Source organism: Tyto alba, unplaced genomic scaffold (genome assembly GCF_018691265.1).
Source record: "Tyto alba isolate M040663 unplaced genomic scaffold, T.alba_DEE_v4.0 Super-Scaffold_28, whole genome shotgun sequence".
NCBI classification, from domain to species: domain Eukaryota; kingdom Metazoa; phylum Chordata; class Aves; order Strigiformes; family Tytonidae; genus Tyto; species Tyto alba.
Window position 1 is genome coordinate 7059943 of NW_024881302.1, and position 24812 is coordinate 7084754.

Consider the following 24812-nt stretch of genomic DNA (forward strand, 5'->3'; position numbering starts at 1 on the left):
AAACCTGTTCGCCTGAGTCGGACGCCGCTTTGATCAGATCTCATTACACCAGCAAGGATTGAAGCACGGTTATTGTGGAACGGCTGCACTGAGCACAGGGAGCTGGTGGCCACGTTAGCTCCCAACCCCAAACTTTGCTGCCACAACAACTTCTTCCTCACTGCTGCCATTGCTCTGTGTCCACCCTGTTCTCTGGACCCTCTTGCCCTTCCTCCTGCCCGATCCGCTGTATGGAAGTCAGAGATGGGTTTTCCAACAGGAGAACCTGATGCTTTCACCTTGCCTGATTTGCACTGTTTGTCCCATGGTCCTGGGCTACCATGGGGCAGCAGTACTGCACCTTGGACTATTTTTGTGGTAAGAAGTTTGGTAGGTCCCAGACTTTGATTACAGCCATGTGTTTGGAGATGGGAGAGGACAACACAAGGAGCTAAAGTACAGAAACGTGCATGAGTGTGCAGAACTCTTGATTGTTGTTGCCAACCTATAACCCAATAACTGGCAGCAATCTTCGGGCGTGGTGTGAAGCTGAGTCACCTGGGCCTTGTGGAAGGAGTGGGGTGAGGGTGCGGGGGTCAGGGCTGGTGGGGCAGAGCACTCATCCCCTCACTGCATGGCTGGATGTGGGCAGCGCTTGGTTGCTGCTGCAGTGTGCTTAAATTGACTTGACTAGTTTTATATTTTCCAGGCCTGAGCTGTAGTTGTTGGGGTCTCACATGAGGATGAGAGACCGTGTGAACCAAAAAAACCCGCCTTTATTTTTGGCAACTGGTCCCAGCCCAGTGCCAAGGGAGCTGTGGCTGATGGGGCTTGTAACAGCTCTGGAATTTGCTCTCTTCTCCTGGGTGAGCACCCTGCTGTGTCTTATGAGGCTGCTCATTTAGATCATGGGTTTATATCTGATCACAACCACCACTGGGAAAACTGAATTTGTCTTCCCTAGGGTGTGCTGGGGGAAGTTGGTGGCCATCCCCACAGGCAGGGGCTGGTAGCAGACCTCGATACCCTGTGCAGAGGAGCTGTGCTGCCCCATGCCAGCTCCTGCTCCACTGACATAGCCAGACCATTAAATATGTATAAGAAGGAAAAAGCATGTTCCTTTGCTTTTTATAAATAATTGCTATGCTGTGAGAAATGTTCAGTGTAATTACTGCGGGAAATAAACAAATGACGACACTTTGTGACGAGGGAAGACCTGCCCTTATCCCTCGACAGCCTGATGCGATGGGGTGGCCGGGGGGGCTCCTACCCCTATGGGTTTGGGGGAGGATGGGGTGAGGGGACCTTTGTTGGGAGGAGGGGGATGATTTAGTGGCTGATTTGGTGACTTGCGAGGAAGCTCTTTCTGCTGGGGCGCAGCTGGAATAGCAGGCACTGACATTTGCTAGTCGGAGTTCAAACAAAGATCCCTGTATCAGCCTTATTAGCGAGGAGACACTGGTGGATGTGTCCTGCCTCTGCCCTCCTCTGGTTCCTCTCCATCTCCCTGCGCTTCAGGCAGTGCCTCTCCCGAGGAGGAATTTGGAGGCGAAGGGCTTGTGTTTAAAGTGCTTTGTGTGAGACGTCAGCTTGGGTCTGTAAACAGTGTGGTTTTGCTCGGAGAAAGTACAGAGCTGCCACTGGCAGCATTTTTCCATTAAGGCAAGGGCTGGAGACCTCCTGGCATGGAGGGCTGTGCTGCTGGGCAGCCGTAGCTGTGGGAGGAAAGTCTCTATGTGGAGCACTCCCACTGTAAAAAAGAAAAGAAAAAAAAAAAAGAAAAAAGTAAAAAGCCGCAAATCAAGGGAGAAGCATAGCAATTTCTCTGAGCTGTTTGTTTTAATTGTGCAATTTCTGTTCCACGCAGTGCTTGGGTTTTGCTGATGAAAGGTGGACATTCACCTCTTTGTGTGAGCATGGAGTGAGTTGTGGAGGTCTTGGACAAATGCATTTGTCTGTATATTGGGTTTCATGAATAACAGCTGCAGTTGAGAATGCAAATCTGTTAATTGTTAGTTTAATTTGTACTACTATCAATATAAACTAGCACATATCTTTATTTTGCTTGTATATTTATTTGATGCCTTTAAAATCCAGGAACTCGGACCTTGTGATTCCTGAACTCCCCTGCCATACATTGTCCTGCCCTATCTCTCATTTCTCCTGAGCTGAATCTGATAGACCAGTCAAGTGCAATTCTCTCTTTCCTTCTTGCTTACAGACCCAGACTGGGCATCCCATAGCCTAGGGATCTTCATCTGCTTGAATTGTTCAGGAATCCATCGCAATATTCCCCAAGTCAGCAAAGTGAAGTCAGTCCGTCTGGATGACTGGGATGATGCTCAAGTGGAGGTACGTGCATCTGAGACTTGGGGGACCAGTGAGCTTGGGTTGCTGCATTTAACAGCAAAGCTGTAAAACAGAGTCCTTTCTAAAGATGCTACACAAATGTAATTTCAGAAAACATGTCTAGATAATTCCTGAATGTGGGACTGCGGACCATGATGCTGACTGAAAAATAGAATAGCTATTTCATGAAGAAGTTGTATTTCCCCCACCCTTATAAAAATGTAAATGAAATAGACTGTGTAGAAATTACTAATTTTAAATTAATTGTCTCATCCTGTTTCTTACATTACCTCTAGCCTAGACTAGACAGTAGGCTAGACCTCTAGTCTACCACCCCTGTTCAGTCTACCTATTTCTGGCTGTGTTCCACTTAGCGTTGAAGACTCTTAAACTCACATCTTGCATAACTGAATCATCACAGTATAAATTCCCTCTGTTTAAGCTGTACACCTGCCTAGATTTGGGTGAAGTTGCTAAAGGCTAGCCTACTGAGGAAACCTTTCTGCTTTGACTTCTGGTGTCTTTAAATGCATGAAGAACGCTACCAGCCATTTGATCTTTATCTTGTATGTTGTAGATTTGAGTTTTTTTCTGAAAGCCACAGCTTATTGAGTCATGTGTTTTATGAGGAAAAATAAGCTTTTATGTTGGATGGGTTTTCCCTTTCTTGATTTTTTTTTTTTTTTTTTTTTGAGAATGGATTGAATATGTAAACTTGAAAAGCTCAAAACCATGAAAATAATGATAAAGAAATGCTTAGGGGAAAAAAAAAAAGAAAAAGCTTAGCTGCTTGTTATGCTTGTATGCTTGGCATTTGATACAAGACAAAATGTATTTATCATGGCTGCCTGGAAAAAAATGATTTTTTTTTTTTTTTTACACTTATAAAGTGACTTTCATTAAATAAAATATTTGAATAGGGAAATATGTTGTTTTGTTTGCAGAGTTCTCAACTAGCCATTTGTATACAAGACCAGAAGGAAAGGAGGGTTGTCAGAGGAGATAAAATGTTTATTTATTTATTTATTTATTACTTAAAGCTCCTTTCTGAGGTTGCTGGCATGGCTTTGCAAAAATAAAATTATTCTTTTGGAACAAATGATGTGATCCAAAGCAAAGGGTGCATTGTTGGAGATTATTACCTTGCTGGAGCCATAACGCATGGAGACTTGAAGTTAGTGTCAGGTTTTGCCCTCTGATTGCCTGATTTCTGTACTGGATTCCCTAAGAACCATCTCATTCACATGCCTGCAAGTGGGAAATGTCACCATGTCCTGCCTTCTGCTGCTGTGGGGATTGTGCACCTGTGACTGGGACGTGGACTTGTCCCTGGCGTCATATTAAGCTAGGGGAGCCCCGGCAATAATAATCAATAGTAATTTCTGAACCCCATTTGCAGGCACAATCTTTACAACATCCCTTCTGTGCCCAGTTCTGGGGAAATCTCTCAGTAAGTGAACAGGGGCCCCATGCCAATAATTTTATTATTCTGTAGAAGCAAAAGAGGACACAGGAAAATACCATTAAGATTTTAAAATTATTTATGTTTTTTCTTTTTTTTTGCAGTTTATGGCCTCAAATGGAAACAATGTAGCAAAAGCAAAATATGAATCTAAAATGCCACCGTTTTATTACAAGCCAACGTTTCTTGACTGTCAGTAAGTAAATACCTCTGCTGGTAAACAGCATTTAGTTGTTTGTGCAGCTGCAGCCTCTGTGATATTTTAGTTTTAGCATGATACACTTTTTTTTTTTTTTTAACCGCAAAGGAGGTTTCCTTTATAGACGACCCCAAAAATCTTTTTTCTTCTGCACACATGTGGTAGAGTTTATACTACTTGTGGGATCTTATTTAATAAGTACAGTTGAGATGATGCAGGGAAGTCAATGCTTTGTCTGTTCCCCAGACTCTTCTAAGTTTCTAAGGCTACAGAAATGCCAATTTCTACCCATTGATTTCCTCTGACTTTTCAAATAACCCTTCTGCATCAAAATAGATGATCAAAACCAGAACTTACTTATCTGCTATATGAGGTGTGAGGTTACTTGTAATGTAGTAATGCTGAGTTTTAGTGCCAAGGTGGTAGATTTTCTTTTTTTGCCTAAAAGAAAAATAATCTCCTTCATGAAGGCAAGTGAAAAGATATCTCCCACACAACATAGAGTAAACCTCCCTAGTGAGCTGGGGTAGACTTTGTAGGCCAAGAGGGCTGAGTGGCCAGAACATGCTGTACAAATTTAGGGATCAAGAAGATGAACTGAAATTGTTTTTTAGGGTCCAATCCTTCAGAATACCAAGGGGGTTTTGTGTTTTTGTGAAACCAATCTTTACAAAGGGTCTGAAGGGCATAATTTCCATAGCCAGTTCATTTGTATTAGCAAACCAGCGAGTACTGGTCCCCGAGTTCCCTCCAAATATTGCTGCTTTATCTGGGTGTCACTAGTTGGAGAAGGAGGTGTGGTTTGGCGGCATGGCAGTGGTGTGTGAGGCTCTGAGCAGCAGGATGATGTATTCGAGCATTGTAAGAAGTGCCCAAAACAGAAGTACTGGAAGGGTTCATAGGGGTCCCTGCATGAGATGTTGGCCTTTGGGTAGGAAGGCACTGCTGTGTTCCCCAAATCTGAAATCACACCAGAGGTGGACCAAAGTGTTCATGAGTACCTATACTCATCCTCAAAGTGACTTTATGTGTTTAATCTTCTTGTAATAACTATTGAAAGAGTTATTGTCCTCCTACGTCACGCAAAAAGCCTTTTATAGTAAAGACAAAAGAGGGCACCTGTTGTGCTTGTGAAATGTCTCTGTGACGTATCAGTTACCCCCTATTTGACGACGCTCAAATGCTAAATCTGGGAAGGCCCAGGTATGTGTGGCACTGCCTGGCCTGACAATATAAAAAAAAGAAAGCATTCATTTAAGCAATGTTTCCTTATCTTGGTTTTGATCTGTAATGGCTTCCATGGTTCCAACAAGTATGGAAATGATTTGAGGATTGGCAAAGCCACTGTGTGTTGTGGAGGGGCACACTCTGAGTGTGTTGTTATCTTCCTAGGATTATTTTTCTCCAAGAGTAAATGCCTCAGCCTCTTACCTTTCCTATTGCTGGAATACCTTTGCTGTTGTGGGAGGGAGCCCAAGGAGAAACCACTGGGAAGGTGCCCCAAACTAGAGTGATCCCACAGGTCCAAGGGAGGAGATGGTGCAAATGCAACTGAAAATGGCAGCACCACTGTTTATTTTTTTCTTCATTTCAGAAAAACAGCTTTGACAAAGTGAATTTTTTTTTTTTTTTTTTTTAAACCCTGTCTCTCCCCAGGCAGAGAGAGGGAAGGGCCTGCATATGTTTGACCACGTTGGGAGTTTAGGACCTTTCAGGTTCTTCTCCCACTTTGAACTTGTCTTCAAATATCACCCCTGGGTTCTGGCTGAGGGAAGGTGGGGAAGATGCTTCATGTGGGGTTTCCTGGGGACTCAGAAGTGCTTGTGTGGGTGAGGCTCTGAAAGATTAGGGCTGCGATTTAGTAATGACTCATTATGGAAAAATAATGTCTCAAACCTGGCAACTGGAAGAGGTGGAGCGGAATTGCCTTATGACAGTCAAGGACAAAACCTGCCTGCTTCTGTCTGTCTACGCTTGGACAACGGGATTGCTGTTCCTTCAGCTAACAGGCCAGGCTTCCTACTTTTCTTCACACTCTGGGCATGACGTTAATCCATCCATCTCCACAAAATCCTGCCTCTCTCCCCTGACCAGCAGAGCTGGCAGCCCAAGGACAGATGTATCCTGTTACTGCAGGATTTGGTGGCCAGAGCCGCCTTATGCATGTCTCAACATCCCCACGGGGTCTGCGGTGACCCTTGCAGATGGCTCTAGCATCCTTCTCATCCCTGTGCATCAACTGCTTCCTGCATCTTGCTGTGTAAATAGATTGCACTTCCTAAGATCATCTTTTGCATCTACAAAAGGAAAATCACTGATAATTTCTCTCTTGCTTCTCCACAGAGTTGAAACAAAAAGTCTTTGACAGTGTTATTCATGCTTATTTCCTTTGTCTTCTCCATAGCATCTCTTTGATACAGGGAAGAAGAAGGGTGCCCCAAGCTCTCCATGCTTCCCAGATGGCAGAAGTTGCTGGCTCTGCCAGCAGCTGGGAAGGTGGATGCCATCCTTGGTGAGCTGTTGTGGTTCTGAGAGGATCCAGTACCACGTCTGTATCTCCAAGCTCCAAAATTCCAGCTGTCAGCTGTGCTGTTTTGAGACTTGCATGTACTTGTGATGTTAAGGATGGAGAAGCAAAATTCTCCACCTAGTTGTCATTGGAAGGAGAAACACACTTGTTAGGGGATTTTGATTTTGTTTACTCTTAAGTCTCAGTTAAATTCAATTAGATGTTACATTCCTGCCTTAGCTGATGTTTTGTTCTTACAAGGCAGGGGCCTAGTTGATATTCAGATTGTTCTGGAGCAGTGTCTTGGTTCTTTTCCATGCCCCATCCCTGCCCGAGGGGGTGCAGAGCTCATGCTGGGGGAGCCTGGCTGGAGGTGGGGCAGGTCCCTCTGCAGTTTGGGACCCCCAAATTGCACCCAACTCTCCTTGCAGGGGTCAAGCTGAGAGATAGTGAAAGCTCACCCTGCAGCTCAGGCAGTTTAGAGACCACAAGCATTTTCATTCCTTCTGCTGTCAGGCTGGCAGAAGAGTCTGTGGCTGGTTCTGTGCTCCGTTGGTTTGGCTTCCTTTGGTAATGCAACTCAGGCTTTGCCGCTGTGATATTTTTCTTCCTCCATCCTGCGGTGCAGTTGCACTCCAGGGAGCTTTGCTGAGCGGTGGCTGAGCTCTAACTGCAGCCCTGTCAAAGCTGTCTGCGAGCACACGCTGGGACGGCCGCTCTATCCACAGCCCTTCCTGGTGCCTGGTGGAGAGACATGTTGCTGGGCTTATAAACTGTGTGAAACAGGAGCAGGAGGGTTAAGGAGTTTTGTTGTTGTTGTTTCTTGTTGGTTATTTATTTATTTATTTAATGATTGATTGGAAGGATGAGGCAAGGCTAGTCTTCCTGCAAGTGGCTGGAAGACCAATTTCTGGCCTTTTTGTGTTCCTGGCTTGTGCCTATTTTGCACTGGGACAATTTTCAGCCTGGATGTCCTGATTTCTGATCTGAGCTCTGTTCATGGAAGTGTTCTCCGGACAGGCGCTGCAATAGCAGCAGGGTGCATTGGGATAGATGAGACCTCATGCAGCAACAGATCTCCTTCTGACTTTGCTGCAATATAAGCAGCTGTGGGTATGTTGCGTGTTGGGAATATTTCGAGGATGGTGTGCCAGGTTGTATTTTTCTTTCTCTAGTTAGAGGCGCTCTGTGCCTTTCAACAGATGCATGCTGAACAAGAGCAGGGGAGTGCTGCTTTTTAAAGGGGTATATATTTAGCTTTCTCCCCGCCTCGCTGCAGTCCAGTCACTGCAACAGCATAAGTTGTTCCCAACTCACAGCCCTGGGTAGCATCGCGATGGATGACACCTCCATCCAGCGCTGGCACTGTGCCGTTGTGTGCCGACCCACATTCTGCAGCATCAAGAGGTTTTGATGCTTCTAGTTACAACAACCCAAGCTGCCAGCTGCAGCGGCAGGGCAGGCTTTGTGGGAGCTGCCCCCAGACTTGGCGCGGCAGGATGCTGATGTACGAGCCATAATAAAGACAGGCTCTTTGTTCATTTGAAGCTTCTTAATTTTATAATGCTACTTCTGGAATCCCTCTACTTTGGTTGCTTGAAGAATTGAAAAGTTCAGAGGAAGAGGGAAGAAGTGCTGCAGTGCCAGCTTGTCCTCTTTTCTTCTTGCCTATGATGTTGTGTTTGACTCCTTGGGAAATACGTGGTATTTGCCTGCTGCTGCATCTGGCTTCTGCATCCTCCAGAAACCCCATTGTGATTTCCTGGCTCTGTCAGACACATGGTGCAGGTTAGAGAATTTGGAAGGGTGCTCTGGAATTGCCCAGGGAAACTCTTATCAGCTATGCATAGGCAAAAAAAACCCATACAAGCCAAAAAAAAAAAAAAAAAATCCCCTTCTGTCCTCTCGACAGCCAGCAACTTGGCCCATGCATCAGGAGCACTGAGCAGAGCAGCCAGCTTCTGTACCACTGGGGAGTCCCTGAGGCTGAAATGAATCCCAGACTCTGGGATGTTCCTACACTGCTGCAGCATTGGCCTCAAGAGCCTTTGGTGAGGAACTTAAACCACAAAAAAGATCTTTGGATGGTTGCAAGTGGTCATGGTTCACATGGTTGTACACCGCAGCAGCAGACTGGGAGCTGTAAAACAGACTTTTCTGGGGCAGATACACTGCAAGCACATGGTTGAGTTTTGAGTTACCAGTGAGCATTGCTTTTGAGTAAAAGTAAAGGAAAAAGGCCTTGTTCAGCCATATGCTTGGCTGAAAACTGATATAAGAAGTTGGAGACAAGCTTTTCCTGGGCTTTTGCAGTACTGGAAGTACATCCATGTCCCTGCCCAATGCTTAACGTGATTTTCTGTTGCCTTTTTGCTCGATTCTGGAACACAGAGCATCGTTCTGCGGAACTGCGTATGAGCTACAGTGCATTGCTCCACTCCTCTCTCTGTGCTTGGATAAGTGGGAGCTACATCTGCTCCTTATGCAGAACACTTAAATATACTGACTGCCAGTACATTTGAGTACATTGGTAGGAAAAATGGGGCAGAATGAAATGGCATGAGTTGTACTGGATGCTTGACTTATCTGGAATGAGATGAGAATCAGTCAGAGAAAGGTTGTATCCAAGCAAGGCTCGCATCTTGGAGTCATCTGTATAGTCATCTGAAGAAGAACAGTTATTAGCAGAACTGGCTCATTGCATTACAGTATGATTAAAATGTGTGGAGAGAAAATTGCGTAGTAAATCTCTGGAATTTTTTTTCCTTATTTTATAATTTAAAGTTTTGCTCATTTGGTAGAGGAGCTACCAAGCCCACTACCTCAGTCTGGTGTCTAAAGGTCTGTCTGGCTCCCTCCCTTCCCATGCGTGGGGCATAATGATAGTCAAGGATGCAAACTTCTCTCCTGGTCTCTCCTCTTCATCTGTCACCTCCTTTTGCTGGTACTGTATATGCTTAATGTCCAGAGGGGTGAAGTTCAGTGTTTTGCTCAGGCTTCTACTTATTAATAAGGGTCTTCAGCTTTTAAGTTCATGGCTTTCAAGAGTGCCTGATGTCTTGGGTGTAAAGCTTGAGGTGCTGCAGTGTGGCCTCTCGGAGTGGCTGCTCGTCGGTTCCCAAGTGGTGGAGCCTCCTGTGGTGGCTCAAACTGGGCACTCGGCCTCGGGAAGTCTCTGCCTGAGCATCGCCCTGCCGTCAGCCGAGTGCCTGAGATCTGCCTGCCCCTTCAGTCCCAGCCAGCTGCAGGGGCTTCTCTGCTTGTCATGCATTTACTCTTTGTTGGCTTCTAAGCCTGTTAATTCATATGGATTAATTTAATTTCCAAAGCAAATTGCTACAAGGTTAAGGTAGTACTGACACAGGCTGTTTTCTACATGTTTTTAATCTGTGTCTAACCATTCTGAAAAACAGAGTTGTGGTGAACTGGACCGTGCATGTGCAACAACCAAACAAAAAAGGAACCAGTTAGCATTTTAATTGACCATGTTATGATTTTGAGCTGTACTTGAATTCAGTTTTAACTTCTTCAAATCCATAATGCAAGATTTTTATGCCTTCATAACCAAAACCCCTGTCTTTTTACTCTCCTTCAGAAGCTTGCTGTTGGCCACTGGTCTTGAGGGGGTAGATGGCATATCTCTCCTGGGGCTCTGCAAGCTGGGGTGATGCACAGAGTGCCTGGAAGAACCCCCCCAGCTGCCTCATGCCCCCACAAAGCCATTTAAAAGCAAGTCCTCACAACAAGGGCTTAGCAGATAGGAGATGATGTGGAGGCATAGCGTGAAGCTAGACAGGCTTTTAGTCTACGCTGCAGTGGCTGGCCTTGCAATCTAGCAAAAATTTGGACTCGGACTTAAAATTTCTTTAAAACAGTTGTTTGACAGAAATTTGGCATAGCTGCGTCCACAGAGCTGCCTGTGGAAAGCATATTGGTTTTTTGCTGGAAAAATCTCTGACAAATATGAGAAGCTACAAATTTGGGTTTTGGAAATGGTGTTCCTGAATGGCATTAATTTCTTTTGTCTTTGTTGGACTTGATTGTGGCTTACAAAGATGCAATCAGAGGGTGGTAGCGGATGCTGTTTGATGTCTTTTGGGCCACTTTCACCTCTAGCTGGGGCTTCTTTTCTGTCATACGTCTTCAGAAAGCCATCATAGCAGCCGTGCAGCACCTGTGGTGTGTGCACTGTAGTGCGTCCTAGGAAAGACAGCCCAGCTGAGTCTTGGGTAACAATAAATTGGAGACTATAAATTTGGCTGGCCAGCACTCTTCGATAGAGCACAGTGAAGCCACACAGCCACAATTTGATATTAAGCTGCTTGCACAGCTTTTCCTGTGGTGTTTTTTGCTGTGAGCAAAATGCTTTGAGTATATGGGACCAAGATAAAACTGCTGCACTGGCTTCTTCTGAAACCTTCTTTGCTGGCCCTTTGGCAGAGAACACTTGTTTTCATGTGGGTGGCCAGGCAAGCAAACAAGTACCTAAAATGAGATTTGGATCTCTTGGTATTGGTGGTGCTTTGTTGGCCTCTGGACCTGATGCCTCCCCAGTGCAGCCCGTTCATGGGGTCAAATTTTCCTTTATTCTGTTGGAAATGTGTTTTTAGCTTGGGGTGGTGTGTTGTTTTGTGGTATTTTTTTGTTGTTGTTGTTGGTTTTGTTTTTTTTTTTTTGTTTTTTTTTTTTTTTTCTTCCCAGGTTTTTATCTTGATAATTACAAAGACCTTTTCTGTTCTAATTGCCAAAAAATGACACATTTCCCTGTAACCAACAGCCTGCCAGACTTTAGGTGGGCTGTTAAAGCTTTTGGAGTTGATCCCAAAAGCTGTGTATCTTTGCAGTTTAGGAATGATGCACTTACAATTTTTTTTAACAAACACGAATGGCATATTTGCTATGTTATACTGTCATCAGAAATGCAATAAAGTACCATGAGGCTGTTTCTACGGTCCTTTCTGTTCACAGAACTTCTGTTGAAATCAAAGGGCGGGTTAGGATGGAGGGTCCTGTGTTTGACATGTGATATCTGCCCTGGGTTATTCATATACATATTCACCTCAGGAAAAATACATTTCAACTAAAACACAGCAACAGATGTTTAAAAGGCCCCTGAAGACATACTTAAAATAAAATGGAGATCAGGTCCAAAGTCCACTGAAAACAGTGGAGAAGACTGCATGGCTTGAGGGACCTCTGGGTGGTCCCTGCCCTCCAATTGCTCTCAGATCTCATAGATACCAGGAGAAATTCCTGCTCCTGTTTAAATTTATCCAAGCTATGCCAGTGGAGCTAGGGTTTGATGCCAGACTCAAAAGCAGCTTTTTATGGCAGGATTGCCTCCAGGCCATGAAAGTGAGCATGGTCGTGTTACTGCTCAACTTTTGTTGCGTTGAAGGGAGGTGCTGGATTCCTTGCTGTCCTAGTTGGGTTTTTGTTTCAGTTTCTTTTCCTGGAGTTGTTCTGCTTTCTATAAATAACCACTGGAGCAGAAGCTGCAGCTACTGGCCTTGCACTGAGTTGGTCTTAACTGTGGGCTGCTCTTGGTGTATCTTGGTTTTTGGAAAATTACAGAAAGAGCCTGGGTTTGTGATGATGAGGAAAGGGGAAGAACATGTGAACTGTCAGAAAGTGCTTGCTGTGAGCTGGGAAAGAGGCATGGCTGCAGTCCTGTCTGCTGTGGGAGTTGCCATCGGAGCCACTCACGTTCTGGCCCAAATGTTGGGAGAGGTTTTGAGAAATGGAGAGCATTTGGCAGCTTCTCAGGATACCCCTTTGGGCAAGGTGCCTCATGGGTGCCCAGTTTAGGCCCCCTTGCACAAAAGCTGGAGACGTTGAACCACTGCTGTTGACAGCATCGCGGGAAATAAGTCACTGCAGAGCAGTGTTCCCTAAGGCGTGAGACCAGCAGAGTGTATCTCTTGTACTATCTGCATTATACAGCAAGTGTTTTCCCATTGCTGCACATGAACCTTAATTTATACTGTATTTAAACATTTGTACTGGAAGGCTGACTTTCAGAGGCTCAGAACAGCTGCAGCTCCTGCTGAATCCACTGAAGTCAGCTGGAGCTGAGGGTGGTGTGAATTTTCTTCCTTCTAGTTAAATCCCTAATTGTCTTGTTGAAAAGGTCCAAGTTTGGCTGCGGTGATAACAAGCTCTCTGCAGCTGCTGGGCTGGAAAAATTGCAAGAATTTAAGTATTTGTGTTGATTTTACGTTTAAATTTTGGTAGCTTTGTTGATGAGTGGCAGAAGTATAGGAACAAGCAATTAAGTGCTACCTTTTGGGTCATCAGTCTTCTGTGTTTGCAGGCTGCCGTGTTGTGGATATCAGATGCAGAAAGAACATCCTGCTCAACCTGGGAGAGCCCCCTTGCACACTTCTACAAAAGGCATCTGAACCTCCTGAGAGGAACTGAAGATGGGTTGTACCCAAACCAGAGCGTAGCACAGGGTGACAGCAGAAGGGAGATGGGTGTTCGTCTTCAGAGTTCACAGTCAAACTTGCAGATGTGTGTGTAACAAGTAAAGATCAGTCATGAAAACAGGAACAGAAGGGGGAAAGGCAGAGTTGGTGCATGCTTTCTGTTACAGCAGAAGCTCACAGTTTAGTTTTGGGTTGAGGGAAGCTATGGTACTCCCCGAGCCTTGTGGGGGAAGGCTGGTGCCCCAACCAAGGAGATGAAACAATGGGTGGGACAAAATATATGTAATTAATTCCTCCTTTACTGCTAGGAAACCAACTACGGCTACAGTTCTCATTGAGTAGTGTCTTGCAGATTTGATGATTTTGTTTGCTGTACCTGCAGATGAATTTTCATAAGCAGTGTTAGTACGCTTACCTTCTTTGAGCAATTCTGGAACGTGTCTGTTGAAAAGATAGCATTACGTTTCCATAGTCGGCTAAAAAGAAAAGGTAATAAGCATATCAACAGTTTTCATTGGTGGAAAAGTTGATGTGTTGAAGTGTGATGGGTTTTACAGAGCATACCCAACGCTGGGGGATCTCTTACTGTCATCAGTGTAGGCCACTTTGAAATGTCTGCTGTGAAGCTGGGATGACACATGCCTTTATTTCTGCATGTGATTTCTGCCTGCTTGGGCTATTTAAGGTTCTTGGGCAATTAAGAGCTAAGTGCAGTTAAAAATGGTTTGAAGCAATTTCTAGCACATTCTAGATCTAAACTACTTCATTAACTCCAGCATTCATGCTAAAATAAAAGAGCAGAAAAGTATTTATAGTTTTGGGGGTATTTTTTCCTTTTTGGAAGTTAAGGTCTTGGTGTATAAATCATTGGTGTGATTTTTAACATGAAGAGTAAAGGACTTTAATAGGCACACTTCCTGCCATGCATCATGTATTTCTTTCTTGGACTTGGCAGTACAGGCTATGAGTTTGGCAGAGCTCTGCCAGATGGGTTCTCACCACCCTCCAGTGGTTGGGTTCTGTGTTCCACAGCACTCAGCCCTCTCATCCTTACCCAGCCATGTTCTCCTGGTCTTTTTGAGGCTTCTTCACTTTTCACACCCTAGTTCCTTCCAGGAGGTTGGCTAGGGCCTGGGATATAACTGTCCTATGACACTTTCATTTTGAAGGTCACCTCTTTCTTGAATTCCTGTTGTTCCTAGTTTGGGAGATGTGTGACATGCTGCAGCAAGCTCTGTGTTCACCGAGTCACAAGTGTCCCCCATCCGTGGGCCAGGCTTCCTCTCATCATTACAAGTATAATTTTAACATGGCATATCACAATTTTTTTTAATAGCTGTCCATGCATGACAGAGAGACAATATCTGCAGCTTTAACTCCGTAATGCCATCATGCACATGCATTGCATAAGGCATATGCAATTTCTGCTTCTATATCGATAGCTTCAGGGCAAAGATTTTTCTTATGTATGCATTTGTTGTTTTTTTTTTTTTTCATTTACTGATCCCATTTACTGAAGAATGTAGTCTGAGGAAATTAGGTTTAAAGTCGTTCATATACTGAGGGAATTCTGTGCAGAGACTGATTGGGTGGGTGGCAACGGGCTATTCTGCTAAATTTCTAAATTTTATTAAATAAGTTTCCAATAAAATTTGATATACAAGGAAATGATTTATTGCTGTCCAACAGTAAACAGAAGAAACCCTTGACTCCAGACTGTACGGTGCAATTTTTGGAAAACTTTTAAATTGCACTTGTATTTTGATTGAAGAATTAATGATTCTGGATTCTTTCTTCGTGTATCTTGGACCCTGTTTCCTTTTCTCTGTTTTTTTTTTCCAGACTGCTGCGGGAACAGTGGATCAGAGCCAAATACGAACGAAAAGAGTTCATTCACAGCGAGAAGCAGGAGCCTTATTCTGCAGGTAGTGAAAGACACTTTTGACAGATAAGTTTTTTGATGTCCAGGACCCTTCACTTTTTCGTCTCTGTTTATGTTCTTTATATTGATTATTGCTCATATGTCACTAAGTAGGAGGAGAAAGTGTGGTCTTTTGGGAAGGATCCCTCCTGGCATTCCCTGTATTTGATTTGGAATATTGGGAATTTTAATATCTGGTGGAAATAAATCGGTTATCAGAAGTCTTTCTGTCGACTTCCATGGGATGTTCACCGTCAGCAAGTCAGATACGGTACCAGTGAGTTTGTTCCTGGGAGCAGGAAGCATGAAGCTGGATTGAAATGGAGATGAGGGTGTTTGTCTCATCAAGGTGATGTTTGCTTTGGGAAGATGAAGTAGGATTATTAGCAGGGTTCGGTTAATGGTAGATAAGTGTGCCAGGTCCCCCACTCTTCCCAAATCTCCGTTACTGTCTTTCCACAATGCTCCACGTGTTGTCAGTGGGACCTGGTCTCCTTGCAGTATAATAAAAGCACAGTGTTTTACAGTTGCAAAGACACAGCATGTGTGATCAAGCTTATTTCAGCACTCCCAGGATGATGGGCAGAGTGACAGTGGCCTTGCAAAGGGGTGCTTTAGTAGAGCAGTGGCTTGGATGATTTTCTTGCAGAAAGGCAGGATTTGAAGAGGAGATGCAGGGCTCGACCGTGTTTATTGTGTGTCTGCACCAGCATAAAGACCGGCAGGAAAGTGCATGAAATTAGCTGGGTATTTCTTTGCTATATGTAAGTGGCATTTAATTTATTCTGCATATTAAGTAGTTGACACCAGCTATGTGCTTGCATGACTCTGGGATAATTTTATTAGCAAAGACCATGTTACAGATGAGAGGTTAAGATATTATTTTCATGCTGCTTTTCAAGGCTAATAATAAGCAGGTAGCTCCATCAGTTCACTGTTATTAAAACCACAATTAAAATCTTATCTCGTATATCCTCAGTTTATGTTTAGAGCATTTCTACTCTGCTGTTTTGTATACATGAAGCACGCACATAGTGTGTGTGGGATATCCATATTCATATATAGTATGTTGTGCACATTTTTATTTCAGATTTTCAAAGCAGTCTGCTGGAGTTGGACATGTTCTATTAAAAATAAATAGTTTGATTTCTTAGATAATTTTGGAATATATCTGCTAACGTTTGTATAAAATTCACCCAGGAATAATGTTTCCAATTTATGCCATGCAACTTCTAGATATAAAAGCTTGGATTCAGCTAGGCACTTCAGGCAATTGCATAATTTTAAGCACATGATTAGTCCTTTTGACTCCAAGAAGAGCGTGTACCTGGTTAAAGTGAAGTAGGTGCTTCAGTGCTGTGTGGGAAGAAGGGGCAGTGTGTTCTGAGTTCTCTGAAAAAATACTGCAGGAAGAGTTCAAATGGGAGTTTATTTTAGCAGTGTATTTTGTAAGTATTCTTCAGTAATGTGGCTGCATAACATTTAACTGCATGGTGAAGTGATAGGGTTTTCTCCCCTCTCTTTGAAGTTCAAAAGCCACTAAATGCAAAATAGAAGAGAATGGGGTAAGCCATTTTAAGTTATCAGTGCCCTCGGGAGGAGGAGGAGGAGAAGGGAAGGCAGGCCAGTGGGCATTTTGCAGGTTGTGTATGAGTGCTTTTAGATTGTATATTGTCTTTGAGAATTGTACCACCATTAAAACCCAGTGTAGGAGCCATGAAAATGATCTGTGCAACTGGGATGTCATTTGCTGATTCTTCTGGGCTTTTAAGGGGAGCTTTGTCCAGGTGATTTCTCCTTATCATGACCCGGTTACTGTTACAACAAAACAAAGCTGGGGACACACACAAAACTTGCAGTGCCAACTTTTCCCTTCAGCTGAACCGTAACAGCCCCCAGGTGTGGTTGCATGCCTGTACTTCACCCCATGCCAAACAGTGCTCCTTCTTCTGAACTGCATGATGTAATCCAGTTGATGATGCTGTTTTCAGCTCTTGGGCTGTTACACTGGGAGTTGGTTGTTTCCCAGGGTTGTGGCTTGAGAAGGGAACCCAAGGAAAGTCCTGTGTCCTGTATGAAAGCAGAACGCTGGAGATCATAGAATCATTTAGGTTTGAAAAGATCCTTAAGACCATCGACCTAATGTTACCAGGTCCACTACTAAACCATGTCCGTCACAGAGATGTTCCCTTGTGCATTGGGCCAGTTCTTGTATCGCTCAGGTGAAATGGGGGTGTTTTGTCATTGTGTTGTACGTGGTGCTGAACCACCTGCTTGCCCAGCTGGTATAAACCAGTGCCATCAAAACTGGTCTGAACTGTGCCCTCCAAGGCACGCTGGAGCTTGGTGCTTGCAGAAGCAGCTCAGCCACACCACATGTCCTGTCTCTGGCCTTCTTGCTGCTTGCAGGGGTTGATACAGCTTAGTGGCCACACCAGTGTCTTGGAGGATGCACCCTGTATGGGGTGGCCCCCCCTGTGCCTGGTTATGCCGGGCTTAGCATGACTAGGAACTTCAGAGGATCTGGGCTGATGCTTTTCACTAATAACCTCAACTGCATGTGAAAGCACCAAGGTGGGACCAGCACAAGGACACCCTCCTGCCCACCCCACATCCCATTTGTGTCTCACTGGAATGTATGCATATCTCTTTTTCTTTCTAATGCTGTCTTAAACCGTTTTTTCTCACCATTCTGAATTCCCTGGAGGGGTGTCAGATTGCCAGTTTGTAAGCATGAAACATTTTGTTGCTAATAGAGACATCGTTATCCATTTTCTCATGTTTGTTGGAAGATTTAATTCCATTTTCCAATCCCAGGGGCAATTTTGCATTCTGATATTTGTTCAATAATTGCATAAAAAATAAGAAAATGCTATCTTTGAATAGTTTTGAGCAAGGCAGCTTGATGAAACTCTGGTCGGAAATTCGGTGTCTTTCAGAAAAATCCTTTGGGGAGAGACTGTCTGGAGCCTGTAGATGCCAAGCAGAAGCTATCACAGCCAAACTGACAGACTTAGGAGAAACGAGTCTCGGGACAGGAGTGTCAGATGTGCAGGTCAGAGCTGAGATAGGCAGGCAGGGAAGCCTGGCAGGAGGACACGGCAAACTCTTCAGCTGCTGGTGAAGAGTAGAAATAAGAGGCAGTGTGGGATGCAAAAAGTAACAGATGCCTGCAAAGGTCTTGCATAGCTCCTGAACCAATGGGAAATGTCTGCTTTGTGAGACAGAGTGATGCAAGGTAGCAGAACTAGGACTGGGAAACAACACCACTTTGCACGTGCAGAAATCCCTGGTGTGGGCAGCGCTGAGCGTTGAAGTCAGCTCTCGAGCCTCTCTCCGGAAAGGAGCCGTGGCTGTAGATCCACGGGTCTTGTTTAAGTCCCTGAACCAGATGTCTCCTCTCAGGGATGTGCTGTTATACATGTAGTCACAGCTGCTTACCCTTGGTAGAAGATTGCAGTAGAAATCCCTGTCAGGGCATTTTTAGGCAGTTTCTTGCTCCCCCAGGAAGCCTTGGAGCACATGCCCATGTGCTGTTCACAGTTTTCAGCTCCTCTGCCCCCAGTTAGTTTTTCAAACTCTGATGGTTTCATTCGTCCAAAAGAGCTGTTGTTAATGAGTATATTAGCGCCATTGATTTTAGTGTGAGGAGTCAGTTTGAGTTCAGATAGTGCAGAGAGATTAGTAAAACAGTGATTAAATGTTTTGGTGATCCACTATTGATTCTTAGATACACCCTTTTTATACGTTTGAGCTCTTAATTCAGCTGTAGTATGAGAGCTAAATAATTTGTTCATCCTAGCCAGACTTTATGAAATTAAACATTATTTACACCTCAGCAATCCCAATTAACACCATGGTCCAAGTCCCTTCTACTAGCAATACATTTGTTGCACAACAGTACAGAATAATACCAGTTTTAAGACCCTCACATTAATGTGTTTCTGATTGGCTTTATCCATTTGGATAAGTGAACTGGCTAAATTGCTGTCAGTCTCCAGGTAATTATCCCTTTTGATGGTGTTTAATGGGGCATGGGTGCCGAATTCTCCTAGGAATGGAGGATGGTGGTAATTGCCATCAAAGTCCAGATCTGGATCTCAATATAATTGAAAGGTTTGATAATTTTAAAAAATATTTTGTTTAATTTTAAAAAGCTTAGACTGGACATTTTCCCCCACTGTTGATAGGCAGCAGTTATGGCAATGCTTTCCAAAAGTTCTGCTGCATGTTAATTCATTTGGGTGCTTTTGATTACTCTTAATCAAATAGATTCATTTTAACCAAGGGAGGCATGAAGGAAGCAAAAGGGAACAGTGTTTGCAGGGCTGGAGGACTGTAATATTCTAAACTGGTCAAGATGCAGCTGCTCTTATTCATCTCAGGCCACAGATGAGAGAACGGGATGTGCATGTGGCTGAGAGAGAGCAAAAGGGAGTTGTTTGCTCCTTGAACTTGGCTTTGGCTCCTGGTGGACCCATCGTGTAACTGCCTGGATGCCAGGAGGAATCAGTGCCCTGGGATGAGCTGACGCCCAGCCCAGGAGGAGTTGTGGGCAGGGATAACACATCTTCCTTCGGATCTTTGCTTTAACATGAGCAAATTAAATGGGAGAGCTCTTAACACCAGGTGTTTAATCTCTTAATGCTTGTCAGGAAAAATGGCTTAACTTCACTGTTAGGACGGTGAAGGCACCTGCACCTATCCATGGAATGCAAGAGGCCTGATGGGTGTCTCCAGCAACAGAGATAGATGCCAGGCTTTGCAAAGCAGTTGCCACCCTTTCCTGTAAGCATTGCCTGAGATAGTTTAGCAATGATTTATATGCTCTTAGGTCAGGGTGTAGGTGCTTTCCAATGAGGCACAAGTTAAACTGGGCACAAACAACAATGCAGCTTTCTGCAACTTTGTTGTGAATGGTGCCTTCTTGTGTTTCCTGTAAATAGGTCAGTAAATCCTATTACTGTTAATTTATCAGGTGGTGGAAGAGCAGTCATGAAGAGAAGACTTGCAGTAGGGTACAGCTGATAAAAAGTGCTGCTGCCAGCTCTGCATACCGATACGATTCCCTTGCAGTAGGACTGGGGAACAGTGATTTTTCCCTCCCTCATGGCAGATGCTGTTCTTATCTTTCATGTTGAGACATGTGGTTCCCAAAGGCATTCAGGATGGGAATTCTTCAATTGCAAGGGAGAAGGATAATAAATGCCAACAAGCATCACTGCTTTCATTCTTCAGTCATGGGAGGTTGGAGCTTCCCAGCTGATGTAAATTGTCACAGGTCCTATAAAAATGGTGGAGGAATTCAGATTTACACCACCTGAAGAGTTAAACGCTCTCCTTCAGGGTGGAAGTTGCAGGAGTCTTTGTTTATCTGATTGGTATTCATGTAGCTGGGTGGGCTGGGATGGCCTGTTGGACTGCAGAGTAAGATAATATGGTGTTACTGTGACCTTAGATGGCCCAAGAGCTTCTATTGGAGCACTTGAGAAAGCTAGAAGATATAGGCAAGATTTTGGGTATGTTAGCAAAGTCAAATATGATTGGGGTTTTAGGCTCTGTTGGTTTATATTCCTGTATTTATATCACCATGGACTAGATCTTATTGTCATTATTCAGGTGAGCTTTGCATTTACCCAGGTAGTTACAAAGGGCAGTATTTGTCTGAAGGTGCCTATTTCCTTGTACTATCTTCACTGTCAACGCCCTAAAAATTACTTGGCTTATATGTTATTTTGTATTTGTCTGCAAATATGATGGCAAAATAAATTATGAGACATGAAAGAATACCCTAAAATAGTAAAATCTGTTAATATGCACTTTCCATTCCATGTGGCTCTTGTATAATTTGGGCAGCAGTCTGAATTAATTTTCCCCTGCACTTGCACAGTTGGAAGGAGCTGTAACTGCAAAGGACTAGAGAAAATGCACGGGACATAAATATGTTCTTCCTCAGTGTGAGAAAGATACCCTTATTAGTTCAGTCTGACCTGCAGTGATGTAATGCAGTTTATTTTGGGCCTGATCAGACAAAGTGGTGAACAGCATTGCAGTTAAAACCCAATTATTTTAACTGACAGACCTCATCCTCTGCTGTCTCTTACACCATTTCAGCTAGCTAATGGGGAGCTATGAGTGTCAGAGCAACACTGGCTCCTCCGTTTGGTTTTGGTTTTTTTGTTTTTTTTTTTTTTTTTTTTTTTTTACAACCTCAGAAGCAAAGCTCCTCTCTCCTGCTGCACACGCTGCTGAATTACAGGGCTGAGCAGCACCTGGAGAGCAAGCCAGTGCTAATGGCAGCCTAAAAGGGCACATCAGACAGCCCGTAGCACCGGGAGGGGGGAGTCTGCCAGGCAACCACAGCAAAGAAATAAAGCAGCGGCTTGAGGGCACCTGGTGTCATTTGCTAAGCCCTTAATGCATATGGTCTTTAAGGAGACGCTCATGCAGAAGGGAGTGTGAAGCCATACGTGAACTGTCCCTGTCCCCTTCGCTTTGCAAGCACATGCTGGGCCCGCAGGCTCAGGGGAACAGAGCATCTTCTGTGCAGTCAGCGAGATTTTTATGCTGCAAACTGCTGGGGAGAAAGTAGTGAAAGAGAGCATGCTGCTTGAAGGAGAGGTGTTTTCTCCAGCATCCTTTCACATACACATACTTACCTGTGCCAATAAATTGCCTTGCAATACAGCCTACTCGGTCTTGGCTGCAGCTCTCTTGCTTCAACTTTCCTTCCCCACAAGAGAGAAAATGATGCCGGTGAAAAGGCTTAAAGAAAGAGTCATCTGCAAAGTTTCAGTTCAGGGCACTGTAGTGGTGTCAAGGTTGTGGCAGAAGGTTGTTACTGGATTCAAGCTTCCGTGAGAGGTGCAAGAGAGGCAAAGGTTTTGTTGGTTGTTGTGTTTGTTTGTTTGCTTGGGTTTTTTTTGTTTGTTTGGTTTTTTTTGTTTTTTTTTTTTCCCTCTGCCATATTGCTGCCTTGGCTGGCGTGAATCTGCATTGCTTCATCAACGCTTGTGCTGGTTTATACTGTCTGAAAGTCTTAGTTCAAGAGACTGTTCCCTCCCATTGGACCTGCTCCGTGGTCAGAGCATCACATCGTAGGTAGTGAGGTGCCCTTCCTCACGCAAGCCCTGGTGATATCTGATGAAATGATACTGTGGGAGCAACTTGATATGGGTGATACAAAGCTGTTGTGTGAAACCATCTCCTTGCAAGTAGGGAGAAGTGCCATAGGTGCTTCCTGTAGCATCCTTTAACTGCTGACAAGACGAGCATGTTAAGTAAAATAGTTGAATCGAAACTCTATTTTTGCAAAGGTGGTATCAGCTAAATCAAGAGCTGCTTTTAGCACTAGGGAAGATTTGAAGTAGTTAATGTGTGTGGTCAGGACGGTAGCCAGCTGCTATCTCAGCTTCTCTTATGCAGACCAGCATGAATATTATTTCAGCGTTGTTTTTTCCCCAAATGCAGCCCACATCCTTGGCTGATGTTCCTGTTTATATTTCCACCTACTCCAGGGAAGCTCTCCTGGCTTTACCCAGGTGAAGATCTGCGGGTGGCCGAGGTGATGCTGTGCTAAGCACTAGACAAACACAGAGCAGGATGGCAGTACAGTTGAGTGTAAGGTAAGAGCAGGCAGATTCCAGTCCCTCAGAGAAAGAGACAGAGCCCCACTACAGCGGTGGTTCTGCAAAAAGCAGGGGTGAGGCCAATTTTTTGAGTGTGTAAATTATCCCATTGTTTTATAAGTAAGAGAGAGTGGAGTGTTTAGCAACTATGGAGAGCTACTTCTGGCTGAAATTGTCCAAGATACTGAGAAGCCAGAGGGGGAGATGGATGGATGATGTTCATATAAGCTTCGGCTCCTTAGGAAACCGAGCTCACAAGAGCAATGAGAGAAACCAGGCAATGAAGGGAACCGTTTCTAGGTTTATCAGCAACAACTCACTGGGCTTTCCCAGGCACTGGTATGTGCTGCAGGGGAACGTGGTGGTGCAGAACAAGCTCACATGCCCGGCTCAGCCCTCGGCAGCAGAGCCTTGCAAGGCACGGGGTGTACTGGTGTGTGCAGGAGCATCCTGCTGCCTTTTGGGGGTTGGGGGGAGTTTGGCTGGTGTGAGTTTTTGATGTGTGTCTGAAACAATCTACCATCATTTCTGTGCTGTGCCTGAACACCGGTATGGCTGCTGGTGTGAGGACGGGTGTACCTGGCCATGGTGCAGGGCATGTGCCACCTCTCTTATATGACCTGTCAAGTTATATAATACTTTAGCATTTTTTTTTCCCCCCTTCCACCTTCTCTCCCTTTCCCCAGTCCCCTATGCACTTACAACATCTCCTCATGATAAAAATAGCCTCTGGTGTCGACGCGGGGCTGAGCAGAGCTGCGGTCTCTCTGCCTGCCCTTTGTTTGAGGGGCTGTGGCAGAGACCTGGGGGCAGCCCCCGCAGATGTTCAATCCCGGAGCAGATCTGCTGACTAATGTATCTGACTTTGCAGGAGCAGCTCAGAGCGGTTTGTAATTAGACCATAAACACTTTGTTAAGAAAAATCGGTTTATAATCTCTGCTATCTGTTCAGTGTTTTAAGGAGTGGAGAAATCTCTACAGAGCAGTTGCAGTGGTTTGTATTAAAGTACCCAGTCTTCCCCCAAAACCTAGTGATGGCCATGGAGGCATTTCTGGTGAGAGCAGTGAGACTTGAAATGTCACTTTATAAACATTAAGTTACATTAGACTCTGAATATCAGAATAAAAGTTCTAGAGGCACATAATGCTGCAAAATTGTAAGTCGCCTTTAAAGCCTAGCCTGCATTATGTGTCTGTAAAGTGAATAGTACCATACAAATAAAGAGTTTATTTTCTCCTCATTCTGTTTTTTTGCTGGCACATTTCCCATAATGCCAGGGACTTGCCTCTTGATTTACACCATATATAGAAATTTAGAAAAAGCCTAATTATAACTGGCTCTTCTGTCATTTTTTGAGCTGAACTTCTGAAAACTCTGTCTACATCTGTAATCTTGATCCAAAGATCTGAGTTTTTCAGGAGTTTCTGTGAGTGTATATCTCTAACCTCAATGCACACATGGCTGATAGGCAAAGAGAGCTGTCAAAAACTTTAGCAGGCTTTGATGTTAGTCCAGAGAGGAATTTTCAATATAAAGAAATCAGTTAATTTATTTCTACTTATTAGCCTCCAAGAGAGTTGCTGCTCTGCTCCAACTGCTTTTTAATGTCACTGATATCTGATGCTAGTTGTAAAATGGATTAAATCCTCTTCTGATGCTTGAAAGGCTCAAGTATTAGAGCTGAGCTTCGAGAGAAGCTCCAGTGTTTGCTGCTGCTGTCCCTTTTTGATGAGAAGTGCTTGTTTTTGTGATGCAGTGCTGCAATGTGCATTGGGAAGGTGTGACTGTCACGAGATCTGTGGAGCATCCCTCATTGTGAGGTGCTTTTTGGTACCACTGTTTTAGCCCTTCTCTCCCATCCCTTTCAGCAGATCCCTCATAGACCTAGAGATGGAAATAAAAAAATAAAAGTAGTGCAGCTAAAAAGCAAAAATTTCAGTAGCCCATTATTTTGTTGTAAATTCACATTGACTTTTGCAAAGCAGAGATTTGGACATGGATGAGGAGATGTTTTGTGGTAGGAAGTCGTGACACCAGTTCCCTGCAGTGTGTGCTGGTGCTTGGTGTGCACACTAGGATTGCATCACTGGTGCCTTCTGTTAAATCACGGTTTCCAGTAAATTCCCAGCAGCCAGTTCCGGTATTTGTCTGAACCAGAGCACCAGGTTCGGCTCTTACTGGGTTTCAGCAGAATTGCGTTACAAATCTCCACGCTCAATCTTGCCCTTGTCTGTAAGATCTTGGCTGCTCGGTCTCAAAGTCTGGCTGCATTTCACTCTCCCCAGCTGAAACCACAAGCAATTCCTCTGCTTGGCACCGATACCCACTTGCAGTCT

At 44.3% G+C, this 24812-nt stretch overlaps 1 protein-coding gene across 2 annotated transcripts in view; it reads left to right on the top strand.

Moving 5' to 3' along the window:
• ADAP1 (ArfGAP with dual PH domains 1) overlaps positions 1–24812 on the top strand; it is a 67915-nt gene that overhangs the window by 15073 nt on the left and 28030 nt on the right. For both annotated transcript variants that reach the window (XM_032983698.2, XM_032983697.2), the window contains exons 2-4: positions 2201–2331; positions 3895–3986; positions 14769–14851. In XM_032983698.2, coding sequence (XP_032839589.1) covers positions 3898–3986; positions 14769–14851 — 172 coding nt within the window. In that variant the 5' untranslated portion in view covers positions 2201–2331; positions 3895–3897. The remainder of the gene's footprint in view (positions 1–2200; positions 2332–3894; positions 3987–14768; positions 14852–24812) is intronic.